Source organism: Eriocheir sinensis, chromosome 36 (assembly GCF_024679095.1).
Source record: "Eriocheir sinensis breed Jianghai 21 chromosome 36, ASM2467909v1, whole genome shotgun sequence".
Taxonomy (NCBI): Eukaryota; Metazoa; Arthropoda; class Malacostraca; order Decapoda; family Varunidae; genus Eriocheir; species Eriocheir sinensis.
In genome coordinates, this window is record NC_066544.1 from 1976708 (window position 1) to 2003830 (window position 27123).

The following is a 27123-nucleotide window of genomic DNA, read 5'->3' on the forward strand; positions in this document are numbered from 1 at the left end:
GAGGATGTAGTATCGGCAAGGAGTGTGCAAAGCTTTAAGGAAAAGTTGGATAAATACAGACATGGAGACGGGACCACATGAGCGTAAAGCCCAGGCCCTGTAAAACTACAACTAGGTAAATACACACACACACACACACACACATAGATGGGAGGGATTGAGGTACAGGGAGAGGGAGATAAGCACTTTGGTCACGGTGTCAGTGGAATCAAGCTGTAACTTGTTGATCTCTCTCTCTCTCACACACACACACACTCACACACACACACACACACTGCAGGGAGGAGGTAGGAAGGAAGAAAGAAAACAGAGATAGTGAGATGGGTGTTAGGGGGAGGCAGGGAGGGAAGGCTGCAGCTCCTGCCAAGAAGCTCAAGGCCCCAGAGCCGAGGTGGTGGTGAGACAATGCACTAGCCAGCCACTTGGCAACTTGAGGGAAGAGGAACTCCACACACATACATATATATAATTTCTTTCTCATTATTTTTGTTATTTTCTGTCAGAATTTATTGTTACTGTGAAGTACAAATGCATGTAAGACACACTTATGTTCCAATAATACCGATGAAAGTCAAATAAGACACCGTATCACAAACGACCTACATCCTAAAAACTATCGTACAATATCTGGGAAGAAATAATTCATGTGCTGGCTAAAGCGAGCCAGGACGCAGTATACACGTCCTTGGATATGGTACAAGGCACGCAAGGATGCAGTATACACGTCCTTGGATATGGTACAGGGCACGCAAGGATGCAGTATACACGTCCTTGGATATGGTACAGGGCACGCAAGGATGCAGTATACACGTCCTCGTGTTGAAGGGGTTAAGAGGGAACACTACATCAGACGTAGTGACAGAAGTTGTCAGAATTTTATAGAAGAAAACTTTAGTGTTCTAAGAATGTGTAAGACAAAATGTAGGTAAGAATCATGACTCAAACTTACATCCTTCCTGACTGGGATGACAATGACGGGTGGCATAAGTTGAAAATGGAGAAACATCTTTCCCTACTTTTGCATCAATAAATCACCTTGGGTAAGAATGTGAGAAGTGCCAGGTGGCACGCTCATGGGTTAGAGTCTCCACAAGGTCCCTCCAGCGGTGTGTGAGGTGGACATGACGGCACTGTGCATGTTTAATGCCACCCAACACCAACTTGCGCTCCACATTCTGCCGGTCCACCACACTGCGGGTCAGGCGGCTGCACTCCTGAGCCACTGCCTCATATGCTTGAGTGTTCTTAGTCATGAGTCTGTTGGTAAAAGGATTCTTTTATCCAATTTTGAGTGTACTTAGGTCAGGTTTGGTCTGGTTAGGTGTGATATAATTTGGTTGAGTTTGGGTTGTGATGCTACTTTAGATAAATCTGGTGAAATAGACTGTTTTAGATTTGGTTAGGTTTGGTAAAACTTTGGTTTGATTGGGTTGCTAGGTTAGATTTAGTTCAATTTGATTGGGTTAGGTTGCCAAGTCCAGCTAACTTGCCTCTCATCCTGTTTGCACCGATCAACAACTAGGATTGCAATTTTGGCAGATTCATCCTGCCACTGTTTCTTCTCTTCACTCACAACACTCCATTCCCTCATGGCTCCATGTGGTGGGAAATGCTAGAATGAAAAATGTGGATTTTTTATATATGCACTGAGAAACAGTGCCCCTTATTCTGAGTATAATGAGAAGTTTTGTAAGGAAAATAAGGCACTTAATGACTACAGATAACAAGTAAAAACTGATACATTTTCATGGTAAAAAAGTGTAACATTGAACAAAGCCCCATCATTCAGTCAGACACCATTTACATTCTTACCAAGGAGAGACTTGGTGGTCATTTTCCCACACTAAACAAAAGTATAATGGAAAATTCCAACTTCTCTGTGGTATGACAGAAGATAGAATAATGGTAAGTAAACATGGAAACATTTTTGCCTCTTCTAACTGGTATCACTAACCTCGGGAGGGGGAAGGACTTGCACTGAGCACTCCTCCAGCGCCTGTAGGAGTGTCTCACAGCTGCGGGTGGCAGCAGCATCTAAGCGACTCTCATTCTGGTAGCGCAGCTCATGTATAAAGATTCCGACCTTGTACATCAGCTGGTGGGAGTGACAATTCAAAAGATGAATCATTGTTTACTGAAGAGCTGTAAGTCCAGTGTTCATTAGTAAATATACAATTTGTGACTACCTAATTTTACATACAAGCCTGATTTCACTCAATATTTGATGCCATTTTAAAACAACAATAATTATTTCCTGAGCATACCTTTAAAAAGCTTGATTTTTCAAAATTGAAATGAAAATAAGAGAGGTTGGCACAGAAATATAGTGCCTCCATGGTATAGTGGTTAGTATGCACAGCTACGAATCTGCAAGACAGGGTTCAAATACCGACCTGCATAGTCAGTACACAGACTACTCTTTCGTGCAGGGCAATAAATGAGTACCAAGGGAGATCTGGGGAAGGTATAAGTATGGTAACTTGGTTGTTGCACTTGTCCTGTGTCCCAAGGTAATAGTTTCTCACCCATCATAGGCTCAAGGGCCAGTGGGACAGAAATGAGCAATGAGGCCTATAGTGCTAGAGCGTAAGCTCCCAACTTTACCTTTACCATTAAAGAAACAAAATATACATCACCATTGAGAAAGTATCAAATACAGTGAAAAAACTCATACTATTTTCCTATATGTAGAAACTAAACTATGAAAGGATTGTGGCCATGCAGTTCTGTTAGTAATTATTTAAAGGTATGGCCAATTCAAGATGGTAGATCTCGCCATCAGTAAACTAGCACGCTGCCACTACAAGTTTTCTTAAACAAGCAGAATCCCACCTAAACATAATGGATAATACTAAACTAGTGACTTACCACTGCTAAGGATACGACCCTAGTGCTGCTATATAAGTAACCTATCGCCACTGAAATTGTGAGAATGTGACACCCTGCTGCCGCAACTTCTCTCCAGAAACCAACTTTTTGACATGTTAAAAATCATCTGCACAGCATATCATTACTATTTCCACACTTGATTTGACTTTGAGAAACAGTGGAGGTGAAAGAAAGGTGAACCCAGTCCCAGTCATAAAATACATGTTTTCCTTTACATCTCTCAATGTCTAGTCCAATTAATGTGAAGGTTAACTTTCATGGAGCCATTTCTTTGTGCACGTATGCACTTAGAATTTTGTAGTATGATATACAGTCAACTCCCGTTATCGATCATATGTTATTCAACATTTTGCTCTTTCAAAATAACTACCCTTTTCATTGCCTTGCATTTTTCTTTAAATTTCATGCCCATATTAATTTTAAAACAGCATGCATGATATCTACCTGCCTGCCAGCTAGTGTTGCTGGTAATTAAGGTAATTAAGGCATGATTTGTTGTGAAAGTCATGTATTTTCCTCCAGAATGCTCTGTATTGCTTATGTCAGAGGAGGAGGGGGGGGGGGGGAGGGTAGACATAAACCAACCCTTATTCATTTTGTTATTCATTAACCCCTAAAGGACGAGTGACCCGCAGGCAGAAATATTGGTGGGTTGCGTAAAAGGACAAGTGTCCCGCGTGCGGACGCCGCTGTCAATCCCTTGTTTCCTCGTGACCTTCGCTAATGTTCTTCATCTGAAATACACTAATCAATAACCTTAGGCCTAAATAGACACATATATAGGCCTAAAGACTCATTCACATGGTTGTTGTGATGAATAAAGGACACTCTCTTGGATATATCTAGTGAGTTTGTTGTGTCCAGTGACAGTAAATGGGATGTGGACAACCCACAGCTCTCATCGTCAGATTCTGACCTTTCTGACAATGGTACTTTGCTTCTGGGATTCACCTCAACCCTCATCAAGCCACAAGCCTCTCATCCAGCTGCCCCACCAGCCCCAGCTGCCACACCCATTCATAAATTGTTTGACTCAGACGATGACGACACCCCAGTATGTACGACTCATCACAGCACCTTAAATTCAGGCACTAAAAGCTGTGGAAAATTCCAAAGCCGCTGAAGTACACATGTATGGGCGCAACCCATCATATCATGCCACTTGTGACCTGCCTTGATGTTGGTACAATTTGATTTTTTTTTCAAATTCTACATTTTTGTGTTTGTCTCTTTGATATCTACAACTTTTGTTGTATGAATTCTTTTTGTCCGATGAATATGAAAATTTTACTTATTTTCAGTTTAATGTAATTTCCTGAGTAATTACAAGACTAATTTATAATATGTTTATATCGTTAGAACCAGCTTGAAATACTGTAAAATATTTATTAAATGAGTTTTTACATGAAATGTACTTGAAAAATGGCTGTTTTTTGTGTCCTTCAGGGGTTAATGAAAAGACAGTTTATCCTAATCACAGTTTTGAGGCCAATAATGTAAGGAAAATTTCCTGAGCTACTTAGCATTGCTGCATTCACCAGAAATGATGATAACATTAATTCACTTCGAAAAACTAGTAAATGGTATTGACCAGCTTTGTTTTTGGTGCTGCTGATGACAAAAATGTAAATGTTTACACCCCATCCCCCTGCTATCACACCTTCAGCTATTGCAATTCACTGATGCGATGCACACCCTAAAAGCTACCATCCTCATGCTATCATGCACTTCAAATACACTATCTCACACATAAAAGCCTGGCTACGTCGAAAAATTTAAATCACCCGGGTTATGATGTGCGCGGCAGTTGATTGGTGCAATGTCATCAACCATCCTTGCTCAGTGAATGGTCAGTGCTCCCTTCATTCTCCTGCTTATTCAGTCAAGTGTACATGTCTCCATTGGCAACAATGAAGGCTGCCTTGTGTTTGGTTGATGAAATGGCCACCAAATGTTGTGTAACATTTTTGTGTGTAACATTATGCAATGGAGCAAACAAGTTGCATGAGGATGCAAACTTTAAAGTGGACTTGATTTACTCTCCCTTCACTGAAATCCCCATCTTAGGAGATATCAGTGTTCACCACCAGCTTTGGCTTTCCTCTTCTTTTATTGACTAGCCTGGTAAACAGGCCTACAACTTTGCTCTCCTCAATGATCTTAAGCAGTTGATTCAGCACCCTACATGTATTCCTGACTGCCTTGGAGATACGTCCAACATACTAGACCTCTTCTCAGCCTCTAATCCTTCAGCTTATTCTATTAAACTGTTCTCTCCGTTGGGCTCTTCTGATCACAACCTTATTTCCGCACTATCCTATCACTCCTGAACAGCCTCAGAACCCACTGAGGAGGCGGTGCTTCTGGCATTTCACTTCAGGTCAATGGAATGACCTGAGGATGTGCTTTTCCGATTTCCTGTGGAATGATTACTGCTTCAAGGAGAGGGACTCCTCTGTGTGTGCCCAGCAAATTACTGAGGTGACTATATCTGGAATTGAGGCACACATTCCATGTACTTTCTCAATTTTTCATGCTAAAAAGCCCTGATTCAGTTATGTTTGTTCTCGTGCTATAAAAGATAGAGAGGCAGCTAATGAAAGGTCCCTGAGCCTTCGCACTCCTACTAATCATGATTTTTACATTTCTGCCTGGAATCATGCCAAATCTATTCTTCGACTCATCTAAAACTCTTTCTTCAACAGGAAATGCCAACACCTTATTTCCTCTAATTCTTCAAGGGACTTCTGGCACCTTGTCAAAAATATCTCAAACAATATTATTTTTTCATCTTTCCTACCTCTCCTTAACCCTTAAAGGGCGGGTGACGGGTTTTTCTGGTTGCCACGTAGAGGGCACGTGACGGGTTTTTCCGGTTGCCACGTAAAGGGCATGTGACGGGTTATCTGTTCTGCCTTTTTCCGCCATAATTTTGAAGTTTGCGTGAGGATTTATGGGTCAACAGACTCCTAGGCTGCCACACAACTTCTCTGTGCCATTTTCATGTTTTTGTGACTGTGACAATGGCAGGAGGAGTTTTTTGTATCTTCCTTGTCTGATTCTGTGCCTGAGTGTCCACAGACTGCGACCTCCTCATAAGCCTCCTCTTTCTCCCAAAAAGCTCTCAGTGTGAGCGCAATTAGGAGAGCTGAAAGTGACTTCTTCAGGCTTTGAAAGTAGTGTTAGTGGTGAAGACAGTGATAGCAGCAGCACTGAACTCCAGCCCCTTGTATTATCAGGAAGGCTGAGCCCCGTTGTTGTGCAATCTCACTTGGTGGCCATCCTGTATCAATCTCATTATGGTGATGGTGGAAGTGATATTGAAGTACCTGAGGATGCATCTCACCACCCTTCAGGGTTATCAAGTTAAGAATATGAGGGTAATAAGGGGGCTTTTGAGGCGGGGTCGAGTGTGAGGAGGGCCAATTGCTACACCATGACACTCACAAGCTACACAGCCCTCCAAACAAAAGCATGCTGCCAGCTAAAATTTACTGCTCTTCATCATGTCACTACGGAAACACCATATGACATAGAGACTTCGGGTTTGTTGCAAATTGAAGAGGAAGGATGGATAAAGGAAATGCCCATAAATTAGGCAGAGCTGTGATGATAATGGAAAGTGAGCAATTTTCGTGAAAATGTTGGAACATTGCCATACGGGGAGAAGGGATTTGATCGTACATCCCTGCCCTTTAGGGGCTCATCAAGATAGCAGCACAGCTGTGACATCTGTCTCTAAGGCTGAACTTTTCACTCAAACTTTCTCCAAAAATTCCACCCTGGACAGTTAAAGGCATATTCCTCCAACTCATCCCCCCCCACCCCACCCCTCTGATTCCACTATGCCTGTTATAAAAATTTTAACCCTAGAACACAAACACTGGGTGTTTTTCACCCGACGCTTGGGGGTATCATGTGAAACCCGTGTGGAGCGTGGGTTGAGGAGTGCATGTGTCCTAGTGCCCTCGGTCCCTTGTGTGCCGAGGTCAAGCGTGAGGGTGCTGCGTGAAGCGCCTCCAGGTTTTTTTTTTCCAGAGATTGATTCGGTATTTTCCTCCTGACGCTTGTGATACACGTGATTTTCTGTTTTGGGAGTTTTCCTTGTGATGTTTGTGATACACATGATTTCCTATCAATATACCTTTGTGATACTACACGTGATTTGTAGCCTATCAAATTTGTGCTAAGCTACATGTGAGTTTTCTGTGTATTATTCATGTGTTTCGCCTTTCCAAGTCATGATTATTGATATTTCTGTGACACTAAAGTGAGCTAAAAGTGACCTGTCAGTGCTTATCAGTGATGATGAGGAACAGGTTGATAATTTGGAATGTGAGGAGTTGTATGGCAGTGACAATGATGAAGATAATGTGCTGGATCCTGATAAGGACAGTGATGATGATGATAGTGATATGCCTAGTAGGAAAAAAACAAGGCACACATCAACCCCTGCCAAACATCCAGCTGATTCAACATCTTCTGCCCCTTCTGCCCCCCATGCAGCCTCAACATCTGTTATCATTGCTGCTGCCCCTGCAACCTCAACACCTGCTACCACTCCTGCCTCTCCTGTTGCTGCCTGTGCCGGCCACAGGGGAAGAAGGTAGCGCCTTGATGAAGATGATCCACCAGCAATAGTGGATTTCAGTACCGTACCCTTGCAAGTACAAGTGAATTCAGATGGAATTGTCGGCCACAGCTTCCTTCAGGAGCAAGGACACCTGCACGGAACACTGTTGCAGCCTTCACCCCAGAGCCAACACAGGAAGCACAAGAGTGCTGACACACCTGTGAAAGCATTCATGATGTTCTTCGAGCAGAAAATTATTGATGTCAATGTTCGATGGATGAACAAGGAAATTGAGATGCTGGCTGCTAAGTATGCCCAGCAGACAGCAATGCATGCAAGAACATATCCAGCAGAAATCCATGGAGTACTGGGGGTGCTCATCTCCAGTGGCTGCCAGAGAGATGGCCACCTATCTATGTCTGAGATGTGGAGCCCTAACACTGGTGTCGTGTTTCTCCACGTCCTCCTATTTCTGGCTGTCCGTTTTGTTTACAGACCAAAAGGTGGGTTGCTATGAACACGGATCCATGTACGCAGCTGGTCGGGTAAGACAATTTTGTTTGTTGAAAATAATAAGATGCTATTTCCCATAAATTTACTGATGAATCACTGCATGCAGGCTACTTACTGGTCTTTCACTTCACCTATTACAAAACAGAGCGCTGTACATGATTCATTGATGTTTTCCTAAGAAAGAATAAAACAATATGCCATCCTGTGCTTGAAAACACTGGGGGGACAGCCATGTACACCTGACCAGCTGCGTACACGGATCCGTACGTGTTCATAGCAATCTGCCTTTTGGTTTGTAAACAAAATGGACGGCCAGAAATAGAAGGAGGCAGAGAAAAACGACACCGGAACAGCCATGTACTGTACGGCCATGTCACAGGGTCGCTTCGACTTCTTCGTGGACTGCTTGTGATTCAATGACCGTGACACACGGGAAGAGAGGAAGGAAGCTGACAAGTTCACGCTAATTAGGGAGACATGGGATATTTTCATTGGAAATTGTGTGTGAGTGTACATCCCAAATGAGCACATGACTGGATGAGCAGCTGCTGACTTTCAGAGAGTTCAGAAGAGTTTGACAGAGAAGTAGAAAGGTGGATCGACAAGGGTATTCTGGTACCGTGGGAAGGAGTCGAGGAGGGAGTACTACCGTTGATGGCAGTGATACAACCTACGAAGAATAAAGTTAGGCCAGTGCTGGCCTTTAGAGAGCTTAATAACTATGTGACGTGCCATACCGGCGATGATGTCACCGACGTGTGTGGAGAGACACTCAGGAAGTGGAGACAGATGAGAGGGGCCTCGACCATTGTGGATTTGAAGTCTGCTTATCTACAAGTACATGTGGCGACAGAATTTTGGAGGTATCAGCTGGTGAAGTACAATGGAAAAACATACTGTTTAACAAGGTTGGGTTTCGGGTTGAACTGCGGCCCAAGAATTATGACAAGGATACTCAAGACAGTGCTGGGAAAGAGGAAGGACGTGGAAGCTGGCATGAGTTCATATATTGATGACATTTTGGTGGATGAGACTGTGGTGACAGCGGCTAAAGTGGTAGAGCATCTGGCAAAGTTTGGTCTGGCCATGAAATTACCTGAGCCACTGGAAGGAGGAGCAGCACTAGGTTTGAGACTGAGGAGGGATAAATCAGGAGAGTTAATCTTCCAGAGAGGGAATGAGCTTCCAGAGGTGGAAGAAGAGCTGAGCAGGAGAGAGCTGTTCTCAGCTTGTGGGAGGTTGGTGGGCCACTACCCCATTGCAGGATGGCTTCGTGTTGCATGTAGCTTCATCAAGAGGAGAGCGGAAGAGATGAGATGGGATGATAAAGTTGGACAAGAGACGGTAGAGATGATGAAAGATACTGTGGAGAGAGTGCGGCGAGAAGACCTAGTGAGAGGGAGATGGTATGCACCAAAGTCAGAGAAAGGGGTTGTATGGTGTGATGCTAGTAGTATTGCGACAGGAGTGATGTTGGAAATCGATGACATAGAAGTTGAAGATGCACCCTGGTTGAGAAAAAAAGGAGACTTTGGACACATCAATGTTGCCGAATTGGATGCAGTGCTTAAGGGAGTCAACCTGGCAGTGAAGCGAGGCCTGAGGGAGGTCGAAGTTCGCACTGACTCATCAAACAGTGGTTGGATGGTTGAGGTCAATAGTGACGGCATAGAAACGAATTCGAACGAAGGGGGCCTCTGAAATGATTGTGAAGCGACGGCTGGGGATCTTGCAGGAGTTGGTGGAGGTGGGCAGCCTGAAGTTGGATGTAGTGTTTGTCCTGTTGGAGAAAAACGAGGCAGATGCTCTGACAAGAGTGAAGAAGGCTTGGATAGGGGTGCCAAAGGAGGAGGGGGACGAGAAGGAGTTGTGCTATGTTGGGGTGCCAAGTGTTAAAGAGCTTCATCAGATGCACCACATGGGAGTTGACAGGACGCTATTTGTGGCGAAGAGAGTCGACCCGGCGGTCACAAGGGAGGAAATGAAGCAGGTGGTGAGGCAGTGTGACAGGTGTCAGGTAATAGATCCTGCGCCAGTGGTGCACGAACCGGGAAGGGTAAGGGTGGAGAGTGACTGGAAGAGATTATCAGTAGATGTGACACACTATCGGCATCAGTTGTACTTGTCTATGGTGGACTGTGGACCTGGACGAGTGGCCATAAGGAGGGAGCTGCGTGCAGAGAATGCAGAGGAAATTGCAAGAGTAATGAACGAGATTTTCCTTGAGAGGGGTCCAGTTGAGGAAGTACTAATGGATAATGGTACTGCTTTTAGGTCGCATGTGCTGAAAGAAATAAATGTTGGATAAGTGGAATGTTAAACGTTACTTCAGAGCTGCATATAGACCAAGCAGGAATGGAATAGTTGAGAGACATCACCGGACGATCAAGGCCTTGGCAGAGAGAGGGCAGATTATGCCGATGGAGGCTGTGTTCTGGTACAACATGGCCCCCAGGTCAGATGAGGATGAAACGACAGTACCACAAAGAGCCGTTTTTTGCTATGAGTGGCGACATCCTTGCAAGATTCTGACAGGGGAGGCAAAAGGAGCTGCTACCATCAACATTGGAGAAGAGGTTTGGGTGAAGCCCCCGGATGCAAAGTGTACATCACAGTGGAGAAGAGGCACGGTGACGGATGTGCACTCTCATAACCTCAGCGTTGATGGGATTCCTCGCCACATCTTAGATGTAAGAAGAGTGATACTTCCATCGGAGAATAGTGAAGAAAATGAGAGTCAAGAGGCAAGTACTGAAGATGGACAAGAGGTTCAAGACGTTGAAAGTGTACGTAGGCGATCGCAGAGAGAGAGACGACGACCAGCATGGATGCGGGATTATGAGACGGGAAGTGATGTGGAGGAGGAGTAAAATAATGTACCTTGAACGCGTTTTGGGATGAATGTGGTGTTATCTTTTGTTTTGGTATTTTTGCTGTATATATGATAAGTGGGTTTTCTTATTTTGTAGGGTTCATGAATTGATCTTAAGATCAGCGGGGTGTGTGGTTGTAAATAGATACTTCAAGTAGGCTAGTTGGTAGTTTAGGCTCGACTGCTTGGTCGTTCGAGACTGACTGATTCAGCAAAGCGGAGCACTTGGCGAAGCAATTGAAATAACGAGGGCACCAATTTGGGCAACGCTCGGGTAGGGTCGTCGCAGTGGAGGTTGGCTCTCCGCGATGGTGTGATGGTTTGGCTTCTTGGGCCGTTGGCTGCGTTGTTGTGATTCCCTGTCTGGTCCTGGAGGTTGGCCGGTTCTTTGTGGGGTTGCCGGGCGCCTGGTTACTGCTGGTTGGTTGTTTTCCATTCGTGCTGACTTGGTTTGTGTCATCAAAGGTGACTGCCCTGACGGAGGTGAGTGACGCGTTGTGTTGTTCTTTGTTGCAGTTTATTTGACCACAACTTTACCAAGGAGATGACGAGGCCATATCACAAGTCAAACAGGAATGTAACCACTGATAATTGGTTTACTTCTGTGCCCCTAGTGATGGATCTCCTGAAAAAAACTCAGCATGACCCTCATAGGAACAGTAAAAGTAAACAAGAAGGAGATCCCAAAGAAGATGACGGAGAGGGACAGTCGAGCATTAGGGTCACGTCCATTCCTCTTTACGTAGGAGATGACTCTGGTGTCATACATAGTGAAGACTTCAAAGACAACAGAAGCTGGTGCTTCTATTGTCTTCTATGCACACAGTCACCCCTCGGGAACACTGGCAAGCCTGAGGTGATGGACTTTTACAAAGGGAGCATTGACACATTTGATCAAATGTGTGCAAGTCACTCCTGTTCACGCAAGAATAAACGTTGGCCACTGTGTGTGATGTATGGGATGCTGAACACAGGCTGCATAAACTCCTGGATCATCCACCATGAAAATGTAGCAAGGGGAGGTGGCAAACCCATGATCCACCACAAGGACATGCAGGAGTTGGCATGATCCCTCATCCTGCCATGGGCACAGAACCGGCTGACTTCTCCATTCCTGTCTTGTGGCCTCAAGACCCTGATCTGCCCCGTCCGTGACCTCCCTTTCCCTGGCAGTGCTGCAGGGACACCAGGGAGATTGGCTGCAGACAGCCAGGGTGCACTGGTGTACTGTGTGGAGTGCCCTGCAAAATCGGATAGGAAAACACGGAACAGATGCAGTGGCTGTCATCAGCCTATCTGCCCTTGCCACTTCTACCCTGTCTGCACCACCTGCCTTAAAAAATAAATGGTAAGTAGCCATTGGTCATTGTATTAGTGATATTTAGGTGTTATTTTCTCTTCATTTACTAGGGTGAATGTTATTAAATGTTATTAAACAAATGCCAATTTTTCATAAAAAAATATACCCTTTATTTGTGTATCTACCATACAGTTTGTAGTGGTACCAGAATGTTGTGGCTCCACCAGCTGAAACTCTCACCTGGGACTGCCCTGACTACTGGTCAAGTCTTCCGCGCCAGTACTTCAGTGTCCATAAATTTTAAGGCTAAGGGATAAAGCGATTTCCTGTTTTTTATGAACCTTTGCTAAGTCAACCTTACAGTATCCTTTTTTGGGATAAATAACTTCTTATTTTGGTCAAATGAAAGCAGAAGTGTTATATTTACCATGTACTTTTTCAAATTTAATAAATTTTCAATACAAGTGTGTTATTTATTATTCCAAAACTTGGGTGAATTTCACCCGGGGTTTGTGATAGTGTGACTCGGAAATAAGGTTTGCGATATAGGGTTAAGAATGATGTTTTTATACCCTCTCTGACCTCAATTCCCTGAAGGCTTATGGACCTGATGGAGTGCCTCCTATTGTCCTTAAAAACTGTGCTTCCGAGCTGACACCCTGCCTGGTCAAATCCTTTCCTCTCTGCCTTTAAACATCTACCTTTCGTTCATGCTGAAAGTACGCCTATATACAGCCTGTGCCAAAGAGGGGTAACTGCTCTAATCCTTCAAACTACTGTCCGATAGCTTTATTTTCTTGTCTTTTAAAGCTTTTGAAACAATCTTTAACTGGAAAGTACTTAAGCATCCATCAACTTCTGACCTTCCTGCCCACTGGTGTGGGTTCCACAAGTGCCGTACTATTGATGATCTTCTTGTCTTCCTAACTGACTCCTAGTTATCCTCTCTTAGCTGTTTCAGTGAAACTTTTGCTGTTGCTGTAGATATCTCGAAAGCTTTTGATAGCTTGACACAAAAATTTGCTTTCTAAGCTACACTCCTACGCTTTTATCCTTCTGTGTACTTTTATCCCCAGCTTCCTTTCTGGCCGATCTATCTCTGCTGTGGTAGACGGTCATTCTTCTACCCCTAAACCTATCAACAATGGTGTCCTGCAGGGCTCTGTCCAATCTCCAACTCTCCTTCTGTTATTCATAAATGAGCTTTCCAAAACAAACTGTTCTGATCCACTCTTATGCTGATGACTCTACTCTGCATTACTCAACATCTTTTGGCAAAAGACCCTCCCAACAGGAACTAGCAGGGGTGTATTAAGGACCTTGAAACATTGGGGGCTTAACCCAGCTCAAAATACTGGGTGTTTGGAGGCGAGAGAAGCGCAGAGTTTGTAGGGTAATTCTGAGGCCTCTCTGACGTACATTAGGCCCATATTTATGTGTTATTGTATTTAGCAGTAACACTGAAAATATGGCAAGTGTGTCATAATAAAACTTTCAAGGCCATTATCAAATTATGGTAAAGCATAAGCACATTTAAGCACTTAAGACTGATGTATCATACGCATCATAGTTTTCATCTCTGTCTACTGCCTCAAATACTTTATTATAGAAGGACAAGAGATTGGTGAGGCATGACCTAGTTTTGGTGAACCCATGCTGTGAGTCGTGAATTAAGCTATGTTTCTCTAGATGCTTCCGAATGTTCCTGGCTATTATCGACTCCAGCATTTTGCCTATAACTGATGTTAAGCTAATTGGGCGATAATTGGAAGCAGCTGACCTGTCCCACTTTTTGAAAATCGGCATCACATTAGCTACTTTCCATAGGCTGGGCACATAACCAGTATTTATCGACATCTTAAAGATGTTGGTTAGTGGGTCACTGAGTACCTCCTTGCATTCCTTTAATACCTGCGGAAATATCTCATCAGGACCTGGCGACTTATTTTTCTTTAGCTTATCTATCTCATCCTGGACTACCTGCCTGGTGATGATTATGTCCCTCAATTTGTCGCCATCCCCGCCCTCATACACCTGAACCCTTTCTGGAATAGTCGTTCGATCCTCTTGTGTGAATACTGAAAGGAAGTAGTTGTTCAAAACTGTGCTCATATTTTCATAATTATTCACTAGCTCGCCTGTGTTTGCTTTCAGCGGTACAATTTTATTCCTTGTTTTTGTTCTATACATCTGAAAGAAGCCCTTTGGATTACTTTTCGCCTCTTTTGCTATTTTAATCTCATAGTTCCTTTTTGCTACCCTGGTGTTTTTCTTCACCAATCTAGATAGTTCGACATACCTGCCCCTGAGATGTGTTTCACCACTCTTTATTTTCTTATAAACTCCTTTCTTTAAACCTATCTCGTGTTATAGCCCATGAGTCATCCACTTAGGGTCATTGTTTCCTTTTCTAAGTGTTCGCTGGGGTATGTGCTGACCCTACCCCTCTCTTATTACTCTAACTATATTACTGTAGGTTATTTCTACCTGGTTCTCCTGGCTCTCCAACCCACAGTTCTGGCCCTCATGAATCCCTAAATCTCCCTAATTTACCTCTTCAAAGTGTCTTCTAAGCCCCTCGTAATTTGCTATTCTCCAGGATGAACTAAACAGATTGTATGACTGGGTGGATAAATGGCAGATGGAGTTCATTGTAGGGAAGTGCAGTATTCTGAGTGTAGGTTGGAACAACCCCTCACATAACTATTGCTTAAATGACACTCATAAGCAGGTCTGGGTGTGAGAGGGATTTAGGGGTCTTAGTGAGCTCTGATCTCCGTCCAAGGGCACAATGCATTCAAGCTAGAAATTGAGCAAAAAGGGTACTGGGATTTATTTCAAGGAGCGTGAGCAACAGAAGCACCGGTCTTCCTCAAACTATATTTCGCATTAGTTAGACCTCATGTTGATTATGCAGTTCAGTTCTGGTCACCTTACTATAGAATGGATATCAAAATGTTAGAATCGGTGCAGAGAAGGATGACTAAGATGATTCAGGGGTTAAGAAACTTACCATTCGAGGAAAGACTCAAACAGTTAAACTTGCATTCTCTAGAAAGGCGAAGGGTGCGTGGAGACATGATTGGGGTTTATAAATGGATGAAGGGCTTTAAAAAAGGGGATACTCATAAGGTTTTGTTGGTAAGAGAATCGGGTAGGACACGTAGTAATGGGTTTAAACTGGATAAATTCAGATTCAACAGGGACATAGGCAAAAATTGGTTTACTAACAGAGTGGTGGATGAGTGGAATAGACTGAGCAGTCATGTGGTGAGTGCCAATACAATTGTCACATTAAAAATAGATTAGATAAATTCATGGACATCGATATTAGGAGGGGTATGATTCATGGGAGCTTAGGTTCGAAGGAGCTGCCTTGTACAGGCCTACCGGCCTCTTGCAGACTCCCACGTTCTTATGTTCTTATGTTCTTAAAATCTGGCACCAACACTGGGTTTGGTTTGTGGGTCACTGCCCAATCTAAGCTGAAACAAACCGTTCTGTGGTTACCATTTCCTAACTCTCCACCCACCTTCAACTCATGTATCAAGTTTCCATTATTAGTTAGGACTAAGTCTAAAATGTTATTTCCTCTGGTAGGCTCAGTAATTACCTGCTTAAGGAAATTATCTTGTATAACTTTAAGAAAATCCTCGGCTTCCAGGTCACCCACTAGGTCTTCCCAGTTTACCCCATTACACAGACATATTTACTCCTGCTCGCCCTGCCAATCTCTTGTAGTAATATACTCGTGTCCTGCCTGTTAAGGTTGGGTGGCCTGTACAGAACCCCTAGAGTTAGTTTTTCTTTCCCTTTGTGAACGTCCACCCAAACTGATTCTGAATCGATATTAGTTTTGACTGAATTGTTAACAGAACATTTAAGTGAGTCTTTAACATATAGTGCAACTCCACCCTGCCTTCTTCCCTTTCTATCTTTGTGAAACATCTGATAACCCGTTATTTCAAATTCCATGTCTCAGTGATCGCTATTATGTCAAAAATTTATACACAAGCTTTCCCTCTCAGTAAGTCTATCTTATTTCGGAGGCTCCTGCTGTTAGTATAGAAGATCCTTAGCCCGCCCTCTGTTACTCTCCTATAATTACTACTTAGCTGCCTGGTTATATTTTGAGTTAGATGTCATCTCCCATTACTCCTCCCCCCTTCATCTATACTAAAAAATCCCTCAGGGTACTAAGTGCTCGCTCAAGGTAGTCTGAAAGAGCCTCAACACCCTTGAACGTTGAGTGTATCCCGTCCTGGGCGTAGTGGGCGTCATTGCCAAAGAAGAGGTCCCAGTTGTCAACGAACAGCCATCCATTGCGCTCGCAGTGAGCTGCTCGTCTGCTGTTCACTGCTATCGCCCTGGACAGCCATCCATCGCCAAAGCCCCTCCTTGGCAGGACGCCACACACTACTGGCGACCTTTGAGATCCAGGGCTATTCATAAAACATTCGGGGCTATAGCCCCAAAAGCCCAGCCCTAACTACACCACTGGGAACTAGTACACGATTCTAGGCTGGAGGCTGCAGACCACTTAACCTTAGACCTCGCTATCATTTCTGATTGGGGCAGAAGGAAATTGGTGTCCTTCAATTCCTCAAAAACTCAATTTCTCCTCCTATCATTCCAACATAATCTTCCAAACAAATATCCCTTATTCTCTGACAACACTCAGCTGTCATCTTCTTCTACACTGAAAATCCTCGATCTATTCTTTACTTAAAATCTGAACTGGAAATCTCCTATCTCCTCTCTTGCTAAATCAGTTTCCTCAAAGTTGGGCATTCTGAACTGTCTCCACCATTTTTTTCCCCTCTCAGATGCTGTCCATATGCAAGGGCCTTGTCTGCTCTTGAATGGAGTATGCATCTAATGTTTGGGGGGGGGGTCCACACACACAGCTCTTTTGGACAGAATAATGTCAAAGACTCTTCATCTTGTCAACTTCCCTCTTCTTACTGAGACTCTTCTACAACTGAAATTCAGCCTCTCTTTCTTCCTTCTATTGATATTTTCATATTGTTTGCTCTTTTGAACCTGATAACTGCAAGCCTCCACCCATCCCACGGTCCCGCTGCACTCCCCTGCCATTCTTAGGCCTTTTGACGTATGTTGTGACTATATTGAAGTCACCATAAGTTTCACATACCTTGCTAGGGCAGTGCTTGACAATGGTGGGTCTTACCAGGAAATCATGACAGATTAGCCTAGTCCATAGTGTTATGGACTTGCTCAACATGAGTATATGGCATTGTTGATATCTATGCAGGCTGACAAAAATTTGAATCTTTAAATTGCTTGTGCTCCCTGTCTCCCTGAATGGCTATGAGACATGGAGACTGAATAGTGACAAAGAGAAGTGTCGATGCCTGTGGTATCAAGTGCCTTCACAGGATTATGGGGTATTGCTGGGATGACTTTATGCTGAACCAGCGACTACTTCATGAAACTGAATCGAGGACTATTACTAGATTAGTCCATCCAACTCTGGCTACACGGCATGTGGCACACTTCCTAAACATCGATCCTGTTTATAGAGTTGTTTATGTATGAGACAACCATGAGTATTGGAGATCAAGGGGATATTCAAGTAATTCATGGCTGGGGCAAACTGATTGATCTTGCAGAGCGGCTTGGAATGGGAAGGGTAAAGGGTAAGTCCGTCGGGGGTGGAGGCAACGAGTGAAAGAAGTGATGCGCCCCCTGGCATATGTTCCATGTTAGTTAGTTAGTTCATTCTTTTATCCTTTTGGTGGTTAACTCTGGAAGTCTTCCTTCATTTGTATTTCCTTCTGTCTATGACTTGAAGTCAGCAACAACTAAGTGGCGTGATGTCTTGTTAATTAAAAAAATAGAGGTCATAGGCATTTCTGTCAAATACAATGACATTAAGAAGCTCAGGAAAATTTCTCTATGCATTGTAGAGTTCATGATTGCAACTAGTTTTATGTGTGTTGTTCTTGTTAAATGACAAAATGGTAAATATGGTGGGTTCAACTGCCCCTGCCCCTCTTCCTTCGTCAGCAGAGCAACCCACCAGTAAGGTAGTATGGATAAACTGTATTTTTTCCTCTATTTGTTGTGTTACAAATAAAGAACATTGAAACATTCCCTCTGTTTAACAAATTAACCCCTTAAGGGCGGGTGATGGGTATTTCCGGTTGCCAGGTTAAGAGCGGGTGACAAGTTTTTCTGGTCTGCCTTTTTCCGCCGTAATTTTGAAGTTTGCGTGGGGATTTATAGGTCAGCGTAACTCCTAGGCTGCCTCACAACTCTTCTATGCCATTTTCAGTGTTTCTGTGACTGTAACAATGGCAGGAGGAAAGTTTTTTGTATCTTCTTGTATCATCTGATTCCACGCCCGAGTGTCCACAGACAGCAATCTCGACTCTTCATATGCCTCCTCTTACTCCCAAAAGAGCTCTCAGTGTGAGCTCAATTGGGAGAGCTGAAAGTGACTTCTTCAAGCTTCAAAAGTAGTGTTAGTGGTGAAGACAGTGATAGCAACAGCATTGAACTCCAACCCCTTGTCTTATAAGGACATAAGAACATAAGAACGTAGGAGTCTGCAAGAGGCAGGTAGGCCTGTACAAGGCAGCTCCTTTGAACCAAAGCTCCCGTGTATCCAACCCCACCTAATATTGCTGTCCATGAATTTATCTAATCTATTTTTGAATGTGACAATTGTATTGACACTCACCACATGACTGCTAAGCCTATTCCACTCATCCACAACCCTGTTAGTAAACCAATTTTTGCCTATGTCCATGTTGAATCTGAATTTATCCAGTTTAAACCCATTACTTTGTGTCCTACCTGGTTCTCTTAGCAACAAAACCTTATGAATATCTCCCTTATTAAAGCCCTTCATCCATTTATAAACCTCGATCATGTCTCCACGCACCCTTCGCCTTTCTAGAGAATGCAAGTTTAACTGTTTGAGTCTTTCCTCGTATGGCAAGTTTCTCAACCCCTGAATCATCTTAGTCATCCTCCTCTGCACTGATTCTAACATTTTGATATCCATTCGATAGTAAGGTGACCAGAACTGAACCGCATAGTCAAGATGAGGTCTAATTAATGCTAAATATAGTTTGAGGAAGACTTCGGCGCTTCTGTTGCTTACACTCCTTAAAATAAATCTCAGTACCCTATTTGCTCGATTTCTAGCTTGAATGCATTGTGCCCTTGGACGGAGATCAGAGCTCACTAAGACCCCTAAATCTCTCTCGCACCCAGACCTGCTTATGAGAGTGTCATTTAAGCAATAGTTATGTGAGGGGTTGTTCCAACCTACACTCAGAATACTGCACTTCCCTACACTGAACTCCATCTGCCATTTATCTGCCCAGTCATACAATCTGTTTAGTTCATCCTGGAGAATACTAGTGTCCTGATCCGACTCAATTACTCTACCAATCTTGGTATCATCTGCAAACTTACTGACATCACTACTAATTCCTGTATCTGAGTCATTGATATAAATAATAAACAAAAGTGGACCTAATACCGAACCTTGTGGGACCCCACTCGTAACACATCCCCAGTCAGATCTTTTACCATTGATTTGCACTCTTTGCTTCCTATTGCTAAGCCACGCCTTGACCCAGTTCAAAACTTTACCCTCTACTCCGTGAGCCTGTAATTTAAGCAACAGTCGTTGGTGAGGAACTTTGTCAAACGCTTTACTAAAATCAAGATAGAAGGAAGGCTGAGCCCCTCTTATTGTGCAACCTTGCTTTGGTGGCCATTCTGAAGATCAATCTCATTATGGTGATGGTGGAAGTGATACTAAGGCCCCTGAGGATGCATCCTACCACTCTTTAGGGTTATCAAGTTAAGGAAATGAGGGTAATGAAGGGGATTTGTAGTGGGGTCAAGTGCATGGAGGGGGAGGTCCGTTAGCTACACCGCGCCAAGCACAACCTACGCAGCGCTGCGAACACACACATGCTGAGCTAAAAGTTACTGTACTTCTTCACATCACCATGGAAACACCACATGACGTAGAGACTTTAGGAAGGATGGATAAAGCAAATGCTCATCAATTCAAAGCTACTAGCTTCGGGAAAGCCTTGAAATTGATAATGGAAAGTAAGCAATTTTTGGAAAAATGTCAGAACATTGCTGTATGGGGAGAACTGATTTCACATTACACCCCCACCCTTCAGGGGTTAAAGGTATAAAATAAACAAATACAGTCGAGTCGCGTATGGCGCGGTTAATTGTTTCTGAGTAATGGCCGTGCCATAGGAAACCGCGTCATAGGAATAACTAAACCTATGGAGAAAATACAATTTGGTTCTGGCCCTTGCCCTTTTGCCCCACACACACACCCCTTTTTTTTTCGTTCGTTCTAGCCCGAGTGCACCGGTAGGCATTATTTGACGTCACTGCTATGGTAGTGGCGTCTCACTGGCAGGAAAATGGCATCCGCTGCTCTCTCTCTAGCTGTTCTAGCAGCAAAATGGCGTCCGTTGATCTTCTTGACGACGTTTAAACATCCATCACTAGCTGTTCTGGCCGACGAGCTCCTTGCAACAGAGGATGAAAAGGAAGCTGCAGTGGTTATGGTGGCACAGAGAGGTGAAATTCAATGGAAGCACTTATATGTGTTTGTTTGGGCCGCCATATTTGCTGATGATGTCATCACAGCATGGAGGCGCTCCACCTCTCCAAACTGAGCTGCAGCGAGGGGTCTGAATTGACAACTCGTGCTGCGGTGTCACAGGTTTGAGAGCACACAGATCGGTCTGTGCAGCCTGAGTTGCTCTCTCAAACGCAACCCTGGGGTGCTTTTGAGAAAGCAACTCGGGCCGCCCCGGGCGCCAAGACTACCCGGACCCCTCTATCAAATGCTTTTGTGCGCCTCTCAGTTAAGCCTCATTGTTGCTATGGTAACGGCGTCTCACTGGCAGCAAAATGACGTCCGCTGATCTTCGTGAGGACGTTTACTAGCTGTTCTGGCAGCAAAATGGCGTCCGCTGATCCTCCTGAGCTTGGGCTGCGGCGTCACGTGTTTGAGAGGACCCGGGGCGGTCCGGGCGCCCCGAATCGTTCTCTCAAATGCACCACAGGGGAGACCACGAATCGCGTCATAGATGGTTTTACCCACGTGATCTGAACATACGGTTCTGAAACCATACTGCATCATAGGAAACCGCGCCTTACAAATCCGCATCATATGTGACTTGACTATTAATATTTTTTATAATTTAAAAAAAAATTCTTGGGTCAAGGAGGTAATCAGGAATGTAACATGCCCCTCCCCTATTTCCAGGGAAAACTGGTTCATTATTTGACATGTCACTATTCTATTTTCATTGGAACACAACTTTGTCAAATCATGGGGGTTGCATGTACTAGGCAACATCTTTCAAGTGATGCTTTATAACCTGTCAATTATATTTACATACTTAAAAAAAAAATAACCCTAAAAAAACTAGTGATATCTTTGAAACAAGGTTGATTTTCTTAAAAAAAAAAAAAAAAAAAAAAAAAAAGGTATTGACCTTTGACACCAAAGTGTACTCACCTGAGGGTTTGCCTTAGAAGTGCAGTTGATGATAGGATGAAGTCGAGGGTGCCTGGAAAGTGCTTGTGCTGCCCTCACACGAGTCTGCAGGTGGGTGCGTGGGGAGGTGATGAGGGCCAAGAGGTGGTTGAGGTGTAGGCGCAAGATGTCTTGGCAGCCCCACAGCACACGCTCCCACCCACACCGCTCACTGTTACCTGTCCAACACAAACACACCTCATATGACTTCCTTGCTTAGGGAGTGCATGAGTTAAAGTGAAATAACCTTCTTACTTTCACTCTGATTCAAGCATTAACTTGAAAACTACAAAAAAAAATTAATCAAATCCTCTGCTTTTCTTTTACTTTTTTATCTTCCCCTCAACAAGTATCATTTAGTGTGCTCCCCAAACAATGATAGATCTGATCAGAACCTTTGCGCTGGGTGATGGTAGCAGCAGCAGACAGCAACAAATCTAGTAGGAAGAGGCTGAAGGTCTCAGAGGCTGAGGCAGACGGCAAGGCACATGCCACAGACTCCACTGATGACCAAGCTATTGGGTGTCATAAAAGGCATTATTAGTATCTTCCCTGATAATACTCTCTCTCTCTCTTTCTCTCTCTCTTCAGTGCTTCAGTGGAACAAAAAAAATATAAAAAATAAACTCAACTGCCAATTCCTTTACCTTAAATTTGCAAAGGCAGAAATGCAACATCTCAGTGGCCATTTTATATTCCACTTAGGTTTAAAGACTGCACCAATTTTCAACAAAGTTGTATGAGAATGAATGATCTCCCAGTTTCAGTGATACAGTGCAATACAACTGATGAATTTAAAGTCTACCATATTTATTGGCATATAGGACACATCTTCTTACTCATAATATGCACCCTCTTTTACAAGGATATTTTGAGAGATTTTTTTTTACTGTTTCCTCATAATTTATTTTCAATTATTTTAAATTAGTTTTGAAGGGGAAAACAGAACTTGGTGCATGTAAATAAAGTATGTACTGAGCTAACTAACTAACTAACTAACAGGGAGCATACCTCAGGAGGTGCATTGTTTCATTCACCCACTGACTCCACCTCAGACGGTCAACACTGGCAAGCCTCCACATAGCTATCCTTCCCGATCTAAGTCCCTTCAAGGATAGATCGACTTGTCCTAGGAATGAGTTGCGTGGACATATCCTTCGTCTCCTCCACTCATGATCGTCTCGCACAGAAACAACCCTATAAGTCTTTGATTCAGTTTCATCATAAAGCCACTGGTTTGACACAAAGTCATTCCAGCAATACCCCATGATCCTACAAAGGCACCTGGTGCCAAAGGAATTGACACACCTCTCAAGTCTCTATTCAGTCTCCATGTCTCAAAGCCATACAGTAAGACAGGGAGCAAAAGTGACAAAAAAGATTTGAATCTCTGTCTGCTTGTATAGATATCAACAATGCCATATACTCATGTTGAGTGAGTCCATAACACAGTGGCTCAGACCAATCCGTTGAGTGTCTTCCTGGTAAGATCCACCATTACTATGCACCATGCTACCATGGTATGTGAAACTTTTGGTAACCTCAATGTTCTCACCACATGCATTAACAGTCTGAACTGTATCATCTAGTAAACCTCCTAACAACTGGACCTTGGTTTGGGCCCAGGAGACCTTTGGTTCCAGTGCCTTCTCCTCCTCATGCAGTACTTCAAGAGCCATCACCAGGATCTCTAACATTTTGCGAGAAGTACAGCATCATCAGCAAAAACAAGGTCAGTGACCTTGATGATGTTGACATATGCTACACAACGACTTTGGTCAGTGATTTTGCCTAATACCTAGTTCATGCATGTATTGAAAAAAGATGGAACAAGGATGCACTCTTGCCTCACTCGAGAATTAAGAAGGAAGAAGCTGGAAACACCTCCCCCACACTTCATGACACTCTCGATCCCAGAGTAAAGGTCAATTATCAGGTCAAAAATCCTTGCAGGAATCCCACAGATTCACAAAATGTCCCAGACAACCCCATGATACACAGTCAAAGGCTTTCTTGAGAGCGTCAGAGGCTGCAAATAGTGTGAGGGCAACTACCACCTGGACGAGGCAAATGAAATACACACGCTCGCTGCTTGTCTGCCTCAAGCCGTTCGACGCCTAGGACGAACAAACCACCGAGGCGAGGTGAACGACCTGCACACGCTCACTGCTCGTCCGCATCAAGCCGTTCGATGCCTCGGATGAACAAACCACCGAGGCCTCTTAACCCGCTGTGGGAGGCGACTTGGTGGGTGGCCAGCGCATTCCTTGCCAGACAGAAGCTGAGCCTCGTCCTGAACACTTGATTCTGCTCTGGTTCCAGCTCTGCTCTCATTCGGGTTTCCTCAGAACCATGGGCTTGTTCTGGGTTCCCTTACCTCTCCTCTCCACGCCCTGACTCCCGTTACTGCCGTGACCCTGACGCCCCTTCTCCTCCTGCACCTCCCTCGTCCACCACATCTACATCACTTAGAGGATGAAGCTGTGCTGCCTCGTCCCTGCCACACCTAGTACTCAACGAGTGATCGGGTAAACAATTTATCAGCACAAGGTCTGAAAAAATGTGCTATGGCAGCACCAATGAATTCTACTGTGGGTGTGCAACAGCCACAAAAAGAACGGTGAAGGATTAAACACTCACTTCCGGGCCGCAGACAGCAAGTGGCGCGCAAAGGCGACTTAACAAGGCAAACCTTCTGATTAGCAGTTGACCCAATCCTGGTGAGGGCACCACATGTCAAGGTTCCAAGTTGGGTGCTGCAATCGGAAGGTATGAACACAAAAACAAGAGAAATAGTTAGACACCAATTTACTTTATAAAAAGTAAACAACCCCATACAGCCTCACAAAACCGTAAGTCTCCAACGGGAAAGCTTCAGCACGCTGGACTCAGCGATGAATCTTTGCATGGCTTCTTCCTCTTCTTGCACCTCCCTCGTCCACCACGTCTACACCACTTAGAGGACGAAGCTGTGGTGCCTCGTCCCTGCCACAACTAGGACGCAGGACGCAAGAAGAGGAAGAAGCCGTGCGAAGGTTCATCGTTGAGTCCGGCGTGTTGAAGGTCCCTGTTGGATACTTCCAGTTTTGTGTTTACAGTAATCCCTCGTTTATTGCGGGGGTTAGGTTCCAGAGCCCCCCGCGATAGGCGAAAATCCGCGAAGTAGCGACCTATTATTTTATTATTTATATACTTTATGTATTATATTTTATATATATTATTTATATAAGCACGCATATCTCTGTGAATCTCGCCTCAGCCCATGTGAACAAGGTCACCAAACCACTAGTTTCTCGAGAAATTCAAAGTAGGCTACATTTCACGGGAAATTCATCGAAATTCTAGTCAGAATCTCAGTCACCAACATGTCGGTTACTCGTGTGGTCGGTAAGTTGTGGTCACAAGAAGAAGAAGAGCGTATCAGCTGTTCAGTTCAGTAGCTCTTGACGTGTTTATTCCAGTACCGCAAAGAGCTCATGAAACTAGATAAGCTTGTAGTAATCATGTTGAGCAAGTTTAGGACTTGAGTCTTGTTCAAGTGCAGTCATTGCCTCATCCTGTCTGGGTCCTCACTGCCAACTTCTCGAGCATTTAACGGTACCAAGCTGTAACACACTCTCCCTTTGTCTCCGAGCTAACCACTCACGAACTAACAAATGCTACGGTCGCTGAGCCAATCAGCGCCCAGGATAAAGAACACAGTGCTCTGGTTGGTCGCCTCCCATCCATCAGCCAATAGTGTGCCGTGTACGATCACACGTGGGCAAACTAACTCAAGCGGAAGCAGCCGTAGCTGTATTTTACATACGTCCGAGTCTTTGTCTACTCATCTGCTGTACGCTACGTATTTTATTTCAATTCAATATTCTTTTAATATGTTCGTATTAATATTTTCTTATTTATTTTTTACTGTTTACAATTTTTTAGGATAGAAAATGCTTCTTTTACTGCAAAATGAGTAAATTAATAAATATATTAAAATACCTCTATACCGCAAAATCCCGCGATATAGCAAAAAATCCGCGATACGAAACTAAATATTTACAATTTAAAAATCCGCGATATAGCGAGACCACGATAAGTGAACCGCGATATGGCGAGGGATTACTGTACTTTCTATAAAGTAAATTGGTGTCTAACCATTTCCCTTGTATGAACACAAAACAAGAGAAATGGTAAGACACCAATTTACTTTATAGAAAGTAAACAACCCCAAACAGCCTCACAAAACTGGAAGTCTCCGACGGGGACCTTCAGCACGTCGGACACAGCGACGAACCTTTGCACAGCTTCTTCCTTTTCTTGCATCCCGCGTCCTAGGTGTGGCAGTGACGAGGCAACACAGTTTCGTCCTTGAAGTTGTGTAGACGTGGTGGACGAGGGAGGCGCAGGAGTAGAAGGTGCGTCAGGGTCATGGCAGTAGCGGGAGTCAGGGTGTGGAGAGGAGAGAGATAAGGGCACCCAGAACAAGCCCACGGTTGTGAGAAAACCCGAATGAGAGGAGAGCTGGAGCCAGAGCAGAATCAAGTGTTAAAGACGAGGCTCAGCTTCTGTCTGCCGAGGAATGCGCTGGCCACCCACCAAGTCACCTCTCACTGCGGGTTAAGAGGCCTCGGTGGTTTGTTCATCCGAGGCGTTGAACGGCTTGATGCGGACGAGCAGCGAGCGTGTGCATGTCGTTCGCCTCATCCAGGTGGTGTTGCCCTTGCATGTAGCCCCTGATGAAACTCAAGTTAGTGTTCCACAAAGATGCGAAGTGCTAGGATCTGTCAATTGTTGACATACTGAATATGGACCCAGATTGCTCAGGTCTCTGAAACTTTAGCAGATGAGGTTGAATTTGCATCAGCAGCAGATGAGCAAGAACTTTGCCTGGCAAACTAAGAAGTGTAATGCCATGGCAATTGTTGCAGTCCTGTAGGTTCCCTTCCCTTTTCTAGATAGAGACAAACAGCCTCCTATTCCAGTCAGTAAAAATAACTAAAAAAGTTCATTACAGTAATCCCTCGCCATATCGTGGTTCACTTATTGCGGTCTTGCTGTATCGCGGATTTTTAAATTGTATCGTATCGCGGATTTTTCGCTATATCGCGGGATTTTGTGGTTTATAGGTATTTTGATTTTGCGGTTTATAGGTATCTTTATATATTTATTATTTCAAATATTTTTGCAGTAAAAAAAGCATTTTCTAGCCTAAAAAATGAAAAACGATATACAGTACGGTCTCCAAGTTTGCGATAAATAGGTCGATGTTGCAGGTCACAAACGTTGAAATTGCAAACTTTGAACCATTATTCTTATGGGGAAAATTGAAAACCGTCGACATCTTTCGCTTGGCCACCCGTCCGGGCCCCCAAAATTAAATTTTTATTGAAAATGAAATTGCGATATGATCCGAAAGGAAAAGGAAAAGGCTG

At 44.0% G+C, this 27123-nt stretch overlaps 1 protein-coding gene across 1 annotated transcript in view; it reads right to left on the minus strand.

Moving 5' to 3' along the window:
- Nucleotides 1-27123, minus strand: part of LOC127007617 (lysosomal-trafficking regulator-like) — a gene marked incomplete at its 3' end in the record, with an annotated part of 247223 nt that overhangs the window by 35750 nt on the left and 184350 nt on the right. Inside the window, 5 exon segments of the mRNA XM_050878758.1 lie at nucleotides 1036-1257; nucleotides 1491-1612; nucleotides 1955-2095; nucleotides 21689-21885; nucleotides 22102-22221. Coding sequence (XP_050734715.1) covers nucleotides 1036-1257; nucleotides 1491-1612; nucleotides 1955-2095; nucleotides 21689-21885; nucleotides 22102-22221 — 802 coding nt within the window.